We start from the raw sequence: 14,685 nt of genomic DNA on the forward strand, positions 1-14,685 counted from the left end.
AGTGCTGCAAGTTTGCTGCCTGCCTCTCGGTAGCTTACGTCAAATAACTGGTACGTACTAGTTTAATTTTTTTTTTTTTTTAGTATGAAAGAGGGGAAAAGGAATGGAGAGGGAGAGAGAGAGAGGGAAAGAGAGAGAGAATATGCAAGTAAATGAACAGAAATAAAAACTATTATACTGAGTCAGAAAGACAAACACCACATTTTCTCTCATTTGTGGACCGTAGCTCTGAATATTTCAGTGTGAATACAGAAATCTGAAGTAACAGTAGATATAGAAAAGGGGCCAGGGGGAGGCCATAGGGAATCAAGGGGAGCAGGGGCTCTTGAAATGAAAATGGTACAACACAGTTGCTGTAAAGGGAGATATGGGGAGAGCAGATGAGGGAGACTTACCGAGCCGGGGCAACAGGGAGAAGAAAGGAGGATTAAATAAGACTAAGAACGCTTGAAAAATCCACAGAGAATCTTGGTTTATGTTCAAGTAAAATTACATATAACATGTAGATGCATTTACATACATAAACACTTTTAACTAAAGTTACTCCAGTTGTGGTGACAAATGTTCCCCACAAAACAGATCATCTATGAAAAATCCAAGCGCCTGGCATGGGAAACCTCCTTTCGGGTTGTTGGTCGTGGCAGCCCAGAGACCCCCACCCCCCAAACACATAGTCTATTTCCACTGCCCTGACTGTCTCGCAGAGAGAGGACTTGGCGGCATGGAGCCAGCCGGCACTGACCTAGAAGTCTCCTCCCTGACAACTAGATCTAGAACTAGATAGTACGGGCTGGAGCAACGCAAGCTGCCCAGGGAGAAAAGCCATCAAGAGACCTACTGGGTGCAATGCCTACAAACAACAATGACCAGAGCAGAAAGGTATTCTAAAAGTACAATAGTGCCACTTCTATCCTGGTGTAACCAACAACCACCTAACTGGACCTAAGGCCTGCTCAGCAGGAAGGAATTCATGCCTGGTAGCTGAACCTCTGCCTAGCAAGGCCACAAAATCTAGACAACCTGTTTGCTGCCATTGTACTAAACCAGTGTGATTTCTAACTGCACTCTATATGTTTATCCTGATCTCCACAGGTAGGTGTAGCTCTTAACCCTCATGATAAAGCTTCCTTTTGCAGCAGACAGAGATCATCCCAGAAAGCTGCAACTTGTGAAAATGCGAAGAGCTGAGTAGAGGGATCTGTCCCCAACTGGACACTGACAATGCGATCACCACACCTAAACCTTAGGAAACATCACAGAGAGGGAGTCGGGAGACTGTGAGCCCAAGGGCCATGGTGTCTGCTCGAGACAGCCTTCTTTAAAAACAATAATAATCATGATTTTTTTTTTAATTTGGGGATGGATATTTCAAAAAAAGGATGCCAAGTAATAGAGGGGGCTGGGGAGGAAGAGGTGGATCTGGAAGGGCTGGGGGAGAGTGCTACCAAAATACATTCTGTGAAATTCTTAAAGAATCAATAAAAACACATTTTTAAAAGAATTAAAAGAAGCATAAGCTGGAGGTCTATTTTTAAGCAGCATATTTTTTTTAAAAACAAGCCCGTTAGGAGAGTACAAAAATGATCCTGTTACTGAAACAATTCTTTATGATTTTTAAAGCCCTAGTCTTGGTGTATGACTATTAGCTAAAATGAGCAAAGAACATACAGTTTCTGTGAGACTGTATTTGTATTATCATATCTCAAATTGATCTGCCCGAGATATTCTAAGTCCTTAGCTATTTTTAATTATTGAGAATTCAAATTACATTAGCTATTCTTAATAAAGTATAGCTGTGAAAGTACAAAAGCGCAAAGCACATGAGCTCTCCTAAAGCTCATGGTAACTTTATACATTAATATTGAAAATGTCATTTTTAGTAGAATTAGGTCTTATCAAGAAATTATTTTCACATTATAATTTTGAGTTCCAATTTTTCAAGCCTGGTCATTTAATTCTAAATGTTGTCAGTACTCATACAAGTATAGTTAAGCAGGTAACTGAATTAAATAGCAAAGCTGAATAATTTAATTCTCAAAATTATTTTAAATCACTTTTCTTATCTTACAAAAAGTGAAACTAAATTTATAAAGCTATTATAAATCTAAAAATCAGTTCTTTAACATTAAGCTTGCTCTCTTTCCATTCTATGATTCTGTTTTTGACATGATAACATGAAAGATAGGAGTAAAGATATAGACATCTGTGTCTTAGTGAAGTACTGACAGAAACAGAAAATTCAAAATATCTACTCTACTTGGTGGGTTCACACACTAATTTCCTCGTTTCTCTGCGGCGGAGTCAGTGAGCACTTACAAATAGGAAAAACAGAACCAGTGTGAATGTGGCTACCTGACCCAAGCCAGAGCCTTGAAATTAGAAATATATTTCGTCAAGATGACTCAGTTGCGTGGCTTAATCCCCACTCAACATGGAAGTGCCTTTCTGTCCCCTTCCCTGCTAGGACAGTAAGAGAGCATCAGGAATGCTGAGGAGGTAAGCGAATGCTTTTTCAGATCATGTGAGCGTGCCTGTCATTCTCCCCAACATAACCTATTACCCCAAAATTCTTACCTAGCTTGCTTTTTGTTCATAACCAACAGATGTGAAATTCACTTCTGGAATCCTAGATGCAAATTATAACTGGTGTTTCTTCAGAAAGGTCCCTGGGTATCACTCCCTGATGTTCTGTGAGGATTTTAGGGGCATATGTATTTGTACTTAATAATGATGAAATGTTTTGAGTCAAAGTATTGTGGTAACATGATCTAAGATACTGTCCAAGCCACAGCTATCAATTCCACCACACACGTAAAAAATTACAAAGCGCTCCTTTGCTCACTTTAAGGCAGTTTCTATACACTATACACATCCAGACGGTTAAAATGGAGCCATCTATAGGTTTCCATTATAATAAATAAGTTACAGCCCTGGCTAACAGATACAGTGGGGAAAGGAACACAACTTGCTTCCATCGCTTAAACTTTAAATGAATCATACAACAAAAGTGCTTTAGCTTCAGACTGCTCCATACACAGAGGAAACAATCCTATCCACGCTTTCAAATAAATTCTAAATTAACTGTTTAACCAAATACATGCAACCTTGCCTCAGGAGAAACAAAAGAGAAATTAAAGACTTTTCCAGTGTTGCTCTTGGAAGAGGTCTGAACCTGCTGAAAAGCCTGATTGGCCCTAATTTTCGGTCTCATTAGTGCTTCTATGCACTGTCAACTACATTCTAAGTTAACTGCTCAGACAAGCTTTCTTCAAAAACTGTATCCTGGCCTCCACACATTTGTACCAGGGACCTGGACTCGTGGATTAAAAATTAGGGATGATCAACAGCACTGGCTTTGTGTTAGACGAAAGAAACTGCTGGGGGTGCCGAGTTTCCGAAACTCAGAACAAGTTTCGGAAGGGACGGCTCCGCGGAGGAGAGCACCGGCTACTTCCTCCGGAGGGCTCGGGTTCGGTTCCCAGCAGCCACACTGCAGTTGGCAAGCCTAACTCCAGCCCCAGGGAGTCTGGTGCCCTCTTCTGGTCTCCCCGGGCACTGCATGCATGCGGTGCCCAACGTACATTCAGGCACGGGCATAAAACAAAACAAAACAAGAAAAACATTTTTAAAAAAGAAAAAGAATGAAAAACAGACCATCAACACTAACTGGCTCAAGAGGGAAAACACTTTAAACAGAAGTCGCATGTCACTGAGGGCAGTGACAGTGTGACACGCCAGGGCAACGTCTACAGGAGCTAAGGTTTCTAAAAGGTCTCCAGAATTCTGTGTTGCTGTGGGAACCATAAGCCCTTCCATTGGACATTTGGAAAAAACAACCGAGAAATTGTGACACTCGTATTTAAGATCTTGATTATAGTTATTTTTTTAAATGATGACAGCTTGAAATTATTTGCCACTAAAAAAAGAAGAAAATTATTTTTTTCTTTTTCTTTCTCTTTCTTTCTTTTTTTTTTCCAGAAACTAGAGTAACAAGACCATGCTGTTGGGAGAAAGCTAGGATGCTGCTACTATGTAGCAACCTGTCCACATAAAATCCAAGCACCTCAGTCACAGCCTCTGGTGCTTAGCTACACCGGAGGATCATCAGAGGTGAGCTTCCCAGTCGCAGCTAGTGTAATCGAGCTCCCAAACGTTATTCTCCAGAGTGCAATTGTATCAAAGAATCTGGAGCTAAAGACTCATAAAGGCAAGTGTGTGTGTGTGTGTGTGTGTGTGTGTATACCTGTGCTTCTGTGTCTGTTTCTGTGTGTATGTATCATGTGTCTATGTCTGTATGTATGGGTGTGTCTCTGTGTGTATATGTATGTGTATTTGTGTTCTGCTGTGTATGTGTGTGTGTATGTGTCTCTGTGTGTAGGTGTGTCAGTGTGTGTGTGTGTGTGTGTGTGTGTGTGTGTGTGTGTGTCTGGGTATCGTGTGTGTGTGTGTGTGTGTGTGTGTGTGTCTGTGTGTGTATGTGTCTGGGTATCGTGTGTGTGTGTGTGTGTGTGTGTGTGTGTGTGTGTGTGTGTGTGCGCACTTGTAATAAAGAAGAAGAGCAGGGCTGGAGAGATGCTCCGGGTTAAGAGGACTTGCTCTTCCAGAGGACCCGCATTTGACTTCCAGCACAAACATGGCGGGTCACATCTCTGTGACTCCAGTTTGTGGGGTGTGATGGCCTCTTCTGGCCTCTTTGGGCACCAGGCACAGGCATGGTGGACATACAAACGTGCAGGCAAACATGCAGAGCATAAAATAAAAGTTTTTAAGGAAAGAAGTACATGTATTAACAGACTTTCCAAGCTTTGTGTGAAAGCACACACTGTAATCCCAGCTTTGGAGATTTAGACGTAGAAGGATAAGAGGTTCAAGGTCATCCTTAGTTAAAAAGCAACTTTGAGACCAGCCTGGGCTACATGAAACCATGCTTCAAGAAAAAAGAAGATGAAAGAAAAATTAAAATAAAGACTCTTCGAGTGTTGTTCTTGGAGCCATTTTGAAAAAATGGTTTTAAAAAGCCTAATTGGTCCTAACTCTTTGTACCATCAGTGACACTTCCTCTGTGCTGTTGGCAAAAACTGTATCACTGCCCAATTCAACTCCGGAACTTAAGCTGAGAGAAAAGAAATGGTCATCATTCATTTGATTCGATATCCGTCTAGTCATTCATCAGTCTGACTTTGCTGTATAGCCTTTTGAATTTTTAAGCAAATATAATCACCTCTCGTTCATATGCTTCCCTTCCCATAACCCACCAGAGGAAATAGATAGTAGCAACTACTGCAGTGCAATTAATCATAAAATCGTTTATCAATCAGAGAGAAAATTGACATTAAAACCACTCCTGAATGAGCAATTTTTCCAATACGAGAATTCTAATTACACCTGGCACACACACGAGCCCAGGATCACTTTCAAACAGGAAGCTAACAAGTGCTTTAAAAAAAAGAGCAGCCTGTGTGTGTGTGCACGCGTGTGTGTGTGTGTGTGTGTGTGTGTACACATATATACCAGACAGCCACATCTATACATTACGCTTCTATAAAAGACCTGTGAACTTTCTCTGAGGTGGCTGGAGTCCTTTCTTATCGCAAATGCGGAGCCCAGAGGCAGCAGCCACGCCTGGTGGCCGATTTCCTGAACTCCTCTGGTAGTGACTGGTGACACCCCATCTTCGTCTGCAGCCATGTTTTACTCTGCCCACGGCACGTAACTTTAATGCAGAAATAATGGGGGCTTACTCTTATGGGGCCACATAAAACCTCGCTCCCTGCCTTTTCTGACCTGTGAGAACAGAACCGCTTGTCCGCAACACAGACCAACAGAACGACACCACGAACGGATCCTTGAAGAATGGACGCTGTGTGTGAGTGAGATCTGAGTGGCAAGCAGATCGGGGTTCTGACTACTAGAGCAGTTGAATAGTTCAACTCTGCTTCCCCGTGTTTAATGATAGTTTAACCATACCGAAAATTATTTAAAATCATTGTTACCTTTATACTGAAACATGAAACTTCCCATGTTTTATATAAAGTAATTCGGTGTAACTCTAACCAAGCAAGTGAAAGACATGTATGACAAGAACTTCAGGTCTCTGAAGAAGAAATTGAAGAAGATATCAGAAGATGGAAAGATGCCCCATGCTGGTGGATGAACAGGATTAACATAGCAAAACCAGGCTCCTTTAAACTTAACCACTTAAGTAAGAATATGGTAGTTTACAATCTTTAAATTTAAATTGTACCAGCTACATACATTGTTGAGAATTTAAATAGTATTAGCTTTTTTGCTAACTAAATTTTAATTTATCAAGTAAGTTTCATATTGTTAACATACCTACAATATTATTAATTAAGGCATTTCTCACATAAACATATGTTTACCCTCAGGTCTCGTGATATCGCAAGGTATGTGACTGAAGCTGTTGGCACCATCTTCAAGACTGTATTAGTATGCTGGTTACAGAGGTGCACGCCTCTAATTCCTGCACGCAGGAGGCAGAAGCAGGCAGATCTCTGTGAGTATGAAGCTGGCCTGATCTACATAGTGAGTTCCAGAACAGCCTGGCCTGCATAGTAAGTTCCAGGACAGACAGGGCTATCTAGAGAGACCTTGTCTCAAAAAGAGAAAAAAAAAAAGATTATGTGAGCAAACACTACTATTTTAACAGTGTTTTAGTTATATCTATCTAATTACTACTAGCTGATGGATATCATTATCTAAAACTTCTCTTAATAGGATATCTTTAATCAAGACAATCTGCTGTGTTAAATCTATATATCTAAGGGGAAAAGTAAATTAAGAGATACTTAAATGCCTATTGTGTACCCTGATACTGTGCAATTCAAAGGTGAGCCACTTCTTCCTACCCTTAAAGAGCTCACACCTATTGGGAAGCACAGGAAGCAAACTTAAACTGAGCACAGCCAGGTAAAATGACCAACAAGCCAGACCAGGCAAGTTCACCTTGGCCAGACCATTCTGAACAATTCTGAACAAGGCAAGAGACAGCCCTCAGTGGGACACACAGCACTCTTACCAGACACAAAGGCCAGCCTGTTTGAGCATGTAGAACAATACTTACAATTAACTGGCAAGTACTTTTTTTGGTCTTTATTCCTTAATTGGGATAAAATAATATAATACTGAACATGAACTAATGACTTTCAGCAAAAATTTGCCAATGACAATTTTGATATTTCTCAAAAAAAAAAAAAAAAAAGCATTGTAGGGCTGGAGAGACGGTTTAGCAATGAAGAGCCCAAACTGTTCTTCCCAAGGGCTCCAGTTAAGCTCCCAACGCCAGGCAGTACACACCTAACTCCAGCTTCAGGAGATGCCCTTGTCAGGACTCGGGGGTACCTGCATTCACCCACCAACCTCGCACACATACACGTGTGCGCACGCACACACACACACACACACACACATAATTTAAAATAATTTTTTAAGTCATTCTGTTCTTATCACTTCAATTGTAATGATAATGTTCTAGAAACAGACACAGGGCCCTTCAAGACTAAGACATTGCACCAGCCTAAAGCTGTTAGGATTTCAGCTTTTGTAAATGGCTCGTTCATGCTGCAACGCCCATGGAGTTTAAATAAATTTTAGCCTAGAAATTCATTTTCCTCTTTATCTTTTAACTTACCGTCAGGATTCCGATCTATCCATTAGAAGCAAAAGAGGAGGGAAGAAAAAGAATGCAAACTAATTATCTGTGGCAAAGCTACAACGCAAGTTTGATACACATCTGTTTAAAGTATAATTTAAGCTTTCAAGAACACCACACTTTCCTGTGAGAAAACAAAAGCCTTATTTGAAGAGCAAACCCTAAGTAAATGAAATTCAATAATGTATTTATTTGTGTCTCTGTTCTCCAAAGCCTATGAGGATATTACTCCAGCGTAAATGTGGTTTTAATAATTCAGCATACAATTGACATAAAAAATATTAAGTGATAAAGCTGAGTGAAAACACGAAAGCATAATGTTACTATTTCCAGTTATTCTTCTTTACGATAGCTGTAATAGATGCCACTCTGGAATAATGCTCATTTGGGTTTTGAGGCTTGTCTTTGGTTCTTATTTTACATAGCTTTATGTTAACTTGTAACTAACTTAGAACCAAATAGTGTCTGGACCTCTGCTTGCCAATAATTCATGATATTTTAAGATTTTATACTTGAGAAAGTAAATGTGACCAAAATGGTGAATGCAACGTTATAAGCCACAGGGCCACTGGCTATTTCACACTATTAGAATGCATTCTAAACGTTCTATCTACTGGTACTAGCCATTCTTTTTTTTTAATTTATTTTCAACCAGCCTCACTACTTATCCTTGAATGTTAATGAAGGAACTGTGTAAATTAAGACATCAGCCACCTCTGTAACCCACCATGTAACACTATACCTGATTGCTCAGATGTGCAGTCACTAAAGATGAAGAATCTAGTCAGCAGCCAAAGAGTTCTCATTTCTGAGTCTCAGAACTCAACATAAAAATAACATTCAAAACCTCAACAGACTTTGCGGAAATAATCAAAAAGTCTATCATTTTTCAGCCTTTTATCATGTTTTTACTTTTTATGAAATGAAATCTGTACAGACATAAAACTGATTATACAGCCTCAAATTCTGAAAATTTGGGAAACAGATAAAGTGGTCACTTCTGGGTACAATAAACTGTTGAGATGATTTAAATCAGAGTACTTCACAAAGCAGATGAAACTAGATTTTTTAAATATATACATATCTAAGTTACAAACTTTTATCAGAGGATCAATAACTGCCCATGAATGAACAAGAAGAGTCCCCAAAGAAAAAGATACCATGATGGGGAGCCAAGTCAGTTAAGCTTAAAAACACGAAGACTTTGGTTACTACTTTTTTTTTTTTTTAACTATACAACTTTTTAACTGGAAAAATAAGCCTTAAGAGAAAACTGTCCAGAAATGTTTTCAAAATATAGATACAAAATTGCTGCGATATCCGATCACCAACTTTACTAGATTGAAACATGTTTTAAAGCATTACCCACTAATTCTTGTTTATTAAAAACCAACTGACATCAAGCTGTTACTATGAAATAATTACTACCCAGGAAAGGAAAAGACTATCATACCAAAATCAACTAAGTTCAACTTTTTAACAAGCTAATCCCTCCTAGGCCAGAGACAACCTAACACTGCCTGTGAAGCACAACCTCGTGGTATCTAATATCTCGTATGTTAATTTAAAAGTTTAAAATTAAAAAAAAAAACCTCACTAGAACTCCAGATGAAAATGTGACAGCTCTGTTCTTAAGTACGCTAACATGGAAGATAAGGAGTTTCAGTTAGCAGTTTAAAAACTATCTAAAATTGAATAGCAATTTAATATTATAGTAACCTATGTTGTTTGTTTTTTGTTTTTGTTTTTTTCACTAATTCATACCAGGTTTTTTAGTTGAAGTAAATGAAATCTGATCTGGAGAACAGTCTTCTAGTGTTAATAAAACACATCATCTTTGCTATTGAGAAGAGAGGACTATACCCACAGAAATCAGATGAACACAGCTGTTATTAACACGGCACATGAAGCAATTGAAACAGTAATTACCAGAAGAGAACACTTCTTCAGACGTGTGCTTTCCTGTCTAAACGCACAGTCATTTAGCTCCCTCAGCAATACTTTAAATTTAGTTTATAAAGTTGCAAATCCCTGTGTTTTACCTGTTGGTCTGGAATATGAGACAATAGCATTTCCTTCTAATTCGGATGGTGTGTAACTTCTCTTCAGGTAAACCGCAAATGTTACTATGCTGGTCATGTCTGGTACTACAGGGAATACGAAAGTTAGGCATAAGTTACACGATGGGCAACTATTAACAATGGCCTCTGCACAGCATTTACTGAGTGTCAGTACTTCACTGAACACTTTCAACAGCCTCTCTTAACACTGTCAAGAAAATGCTGGGAGGTAGGTTCCCTTATCTTCTCCAGTTTTTAACTGTGAGACAAGAGGAGAGAGGTGAGGGCCAAGGCTGCATGGCTATGTGAGCCGTCTCTTCAGCTGGGTCAACCGGCAAAGGAAAGATAGGAAACCACAAGGTGGCCAGAAAGCTTGCTGCAAGTTGTGCTGTGCGGCGGCTGGAGCGCAGTCTGAAGGGGTTGGACCCAGACAACACCTTAACGGCTCTGGAGACCACTCTTCGTCCTTGGCTGCTGCACGGGCTTCCAGCCTCTTTACAGAGCCTCCAGAGCTTAACTAGGACAAAAATCCTTCAGAATGCTTTAGAATGGTAACAGGGACGAGAAGGCTCGGCAGGTAAAGGCCCTTGCTGAGTTCTACCTCCAGGACTTACGTGGCGGAGGAAAAGAACTCACTCTTACAAGTCGTCCAAACCATGCTAAGTACATATACGCATGTACACACAAACATAAGATACATGTTAAAAATTAAAGTAATTATGACTACAAAAACTTAAAAATAATATTTTTAACACTTGTAAAAGATAAATTGAAAATATCATTTAAAACGGGGAAAAGAAAGCCAGGTAAGGTGGCACACTCCTTGAATCCCAGCATTCTAAGAGTTCAAGACCAGCCTGATCTACATAGTAAGTTCTAGGACAGCCAGGGCTATGCAGAGAGACCCTATCTCAAAACAAAAACAAAAACAAGTAAGAAAGAAAGAAAATTTTAAGTTAAGTACAAGATCATTTTAAGTGGACTAATGGCAACTAATGGATGCAAGAGGTTCAAATGGGATTCTATACCAAGAACCCTTAATAATTACCATTTTATGCCATGTTTACTATTTTATATATTACTACATACTCTTTATATAGTTTCACTTTCTAATTAAATTTTCAAAACAATCCTGTCATCTAGATGTTATTATCCTCTGTTTACCAGTTGAAACAACAGGCTCTAAGCAGTTACTAAAATAGTTCACCCAAATCATGTATCAAGTAGTATAGAAGTTAGAATTCATATCTGAGCTAAATCCTAAATCCTACCTTCAAACGTTACTGACTCACTACAGAGGTCAGTAGAAAAACTCCATTAACATATGACTTCCAGTGCTATGGACATAGCTCAGTTGGTAGAGTTTTTTACCTAGTATACATGAAACTTCAACCCCCCCACACACACACACAAAAGAAAGCCTTCTAAATTATGGTATTTGAATACAATAGTAGATATATGTAGTTAAGGAATTCCTAATCTAAAAATTATTCCTCAACTATCCATGCGTGATACATGGAGGGGAACTATCAGTGAATCAGGCCACCACTGGTTTCCTGGGAAGATCCCAGGGCTGCTCTTTAGAAAAAATACAGCCAAGAAATGAGCCCGTTGTTTAAAATCCTCTCAGCACAGTGAGCATCAGGACAGACCAAACAAAGCTTACCTGCAAAGTCAAAGGCAAACTGGTCACAAGTCGACGCTAATGGTGGCTGCACATAGACTGACAATTTGACTTTTTGCAACACCACTCGATTCTGCAGGGTAATCTGTGGACACACAAATTATTAATCACATAAAACTTCACTTTATCCAAATTAACAAACTACGACAGCCCACTAAAATCATTTGCAAATAGATTAGGAACCTGCTGAAACATGAGTGGTTATTCTACAACAGAGAGCTCACAGCAGAACATTCATCCTATCTAAAGAGTAGAAATAAGCCAAATGTCCACGCTGATGGACAACCAAAGCTTGCTCTACACCACAAAATAACAATTCAGCAGAAAGAATGAAGCTGAGACGTAAACTATGAGAAACATGATACCAGATTTAAAGAAAAAAGCTAATCACAAAGAATCACATAAAGCATAATTGTATTTGCATAAAATGTCTAGACCTCCTCCCCTGCAAGGCCCAGGCATCACCTCAGAAGAGGGGACAAAAATACTTTCAGAGCCAGAGGCTGGGAGGAGCGGGGCAAATCAGTGTGTTTGCACATGGCAGGGCTGCTGCGCCCATGAACTCAGGGCAGGTACAGTTACCTCCGTTAGACCTAAGATCAGGGTAGTCATCTCTCCAACATGGAGGGGGAAGGGTCAGCAGGCTTCACACACACACACACACACACACACACACACACACACACACACCGCTGAAGAGACACTGACAGCTGGTGACCTGAGGCAGGAAGAGACAGTTTCCCCCCGGGGTGTAGGGCGACCATGCCGCCCTGGATGGCCCCATTTCCTTGAGTACATGGACAGCACAAACCGAACTCAGCGACTTAGGAAAAACACAGATGGCAGAAGCTGTGGGTAAGCACGTCAGGGGGACATAGGGGGAAGACGAGGCGAATGATCAACTACACTGTATAAAATCCTCCACGAAGCAATAAAATAGTGTAATAAAAACATGAGAGAAGCCCTATCTCCAACCACTTCGCCTCCCCAAACCCTTATTTAAATATTCAGTGAAATAAATAGAACAGGCACCTCTGCAAAAATTATATAACTTAACACTTGCTTCAAAATGAAAGAGATGAAGAGGGACAATTAATGGCTATTGTCACCTCTTTTAAGGGGAACAAAAGGTTCTAAAAGTAAATGAGGGTCTAGCTGTCCGAATCTGCAAAGCACCACAGATCACTGTGAGCTGCGTAATTACATACGGCGACAGCTTAGAGTGTCAGAGAGAGAAAACAGCTGTTCTCATCTGTACTGAAAAACTGCAGAGTGGCATAAATGTGTTTGTTCTTTCCTTACACATACTTGCACTGTTGTGGATTATTTATCTTATCTAGCATCAACATACTTACAACGAGCAATTACTCTATGATTTCCTCACTGTCATGGATTTACACCACTCTAGGTCATATCAAAGAACTGCCTTTTCTTTGTGGCTAATCACCAAAAACGCTATGACATAACCAGTCCTAGACGATGTCAAAGACTAAGGGCGTTAACTACTACACTTCTGAGGGATTAAAATTCCAAACTGCTCACCTCACTCGGCGATGCTAAGAAATGCTACCCCTGTAAGAAGTAAAAGATCTGCAGGATAATAGTTTGCCCTAACGATAGTGTGGGTGTGGCCAGGAGGCCAGGAGGCCTCACTGTCTCCTGAGGAGGAGTGTGGGCATCTGCTCCAGGGTGCGGTTCCACACGTGTCACAGAGGGTGTCGGGTAACGAACACTGCCCTGCCCTGCACATCTTCTCCCTGGGGTTTTGATTTCCTAAAGGTGTCAGCAGCCTCTTGGAGTTGTCTGTGTTAGAGGACCTCATCTAACTATCGACAGACAGCCAATCACCAGTCAAAGTAGGGTCACTCAGAATGGCTGAGGGCATATTCTAGTGCTGAGACTCTGAAACCTCTTCAGGGGACCCTTGACTGCAAGCTGGGATCAGCAGTTGGTGGAACACGATTCCTCCAGGTGCTTCCTTGGTACAAGCAGTTCAGTGTAGTTACTAGAGTCGCTACTCGAAGTAGACACTCAGCACTGTTAACCGATATAATGAAATTATGGAAGCTTTATCATGAAGAAACGTAGTTCCGATCTATCTCTTAAGTAAAAGGCATGCATTACCTGTCCCTCAATTACACAAATATATTAATATCAAACATACAAAAGCGTATAACTGACATACAAATATTAGACACGTCAGATTTAAGTCGGCCAATGTCATGTATTTATTTTAATTGATGTATTCTAAACAACCTAAAGATAATGCAAATAAAAATGTTTTGATATACAAAGAGAAAATTATGACACACAGCCAATAAGCAAACAATATAGCGTTGGATTTTTACTGTGAAAACCCTATAATGTACAAGGAACCTGGTACAGCAAAGACAAAACTTCCTTGGTGATGTGTGGCCATTTAGTCAAAACCCTGAAGGCAATTGTGGCAAGAAAAAGCTGTGCAAATGGCACACACAAGCGTCTTTCAGACAGCTAGCTGGACCACTAAGTTAACAAAACACAATTAGGTATTCCTCTTTTAACAATAACAATGTTGTCTGCACACATGAAATTAAATATAACGGCCACGGTGGCTTTCTATACTTATAGAGCACGATTCTGAGTGATTTGTGTGTCTTATCTCATCTTCACAACCATCCTGCAAGACGAAAAACTGCAGCTCAGAGAGCTGAGTGGTTCTTCCACTGAATAAAATGGGGAGAAGTGTAACTGAACTGCTGTCTGCTGAAAGCCAGAGTCCAGACCTTTAATAACAAATGACTCTATAAATAAAAGGGTTCCCCCTTTTATACTCTAGAATAGAAGTGCAGAGGAAGTAGACAACGCGCCCAGCTCCGCTGAGGCAGCGGGCACTAGAGAGCTGGAAACGGTCTCGGGAGCATCGTGTGAGCACGAGAAGGACAACTCCCCGGAGTAATAACAAACTGTTCAAAAGAGGCAGACATCCTGACGTCGCTGGCGGGACGGTGGCGGCTGAGACGGCCATCACACAAAGATGTTGTTACAAGAGGGGTGTGCCTCTGGCTTAGATGGACAGACACGATAGCTCCCACATCAGATTTACTCAACCCAACAATGGTCTAGGCACTTTCAAAGCACAAATCAAGGAGATATGACAAAAATAACTACAGTAACAAAGAATAGTTGTTTTTGAGCCAAAAAGTGAATTAAAGACTTGGCTAAATCATAAACCTCATATTTTAAAAGGAAAATAATTGTAGAATATTAGGGAGAAAATATAAAATGTT

The 14,685-nt window shown here is 40.2% G+C and overlaps 1 protein-coding gene across 3 annotated transcripts in view; it reads right to left on the reverse strand.

Annotated features, from left to right (window-relative positions):
- Bbs9 (Bardet-Biedl syndrome 9) overlaps positions 1 to 14,685 on the reverse strand; it is a 390,403-nt gene that overhangs the window by 200,483 nt on the left and 175,235 nt on the right. For 2 of the 3 annotated variants that reach the window (XM_055601404.1, XM_055601403.1), the window contains exons 13-15: positions 11,399 to 11,501; positions 9,715 to 9,819; positions 7,652 to 7,666 (exon numbers count right to left, since the gene is read on the reverse strand). In XM_055601404.1, coding sequence (XP_055457379.1) covers positions 7,652 to 7,666; positions 9,715 to 9,819; positions 11,399 to 11,501 — 223 coding nt within the window. The remainder of the gene's footprint in view (positions 1 to 7,651; positions 7,667 to 9,714; positions 9,820 to 11,398; positions 11,502 to 14,685) is intronic. The other variant, XM_055601405.1, reaches the window with a different exon arrangement.

This window comes from Psammomys obesus, unplaced genomic scaffold (assembly GCF_907164565.1).
Source record: "Psammomys obesus unplaced genomic scaffold, mPsaObe1.curated_primary_1811, whole genome shotgun sequence".
Classification (NCBI taxonomy): Eukaryota; Metazoa; Chordata; class Mammalia; order Rodentia; family Muridae; genus Psammomys; species Psammomys obesus.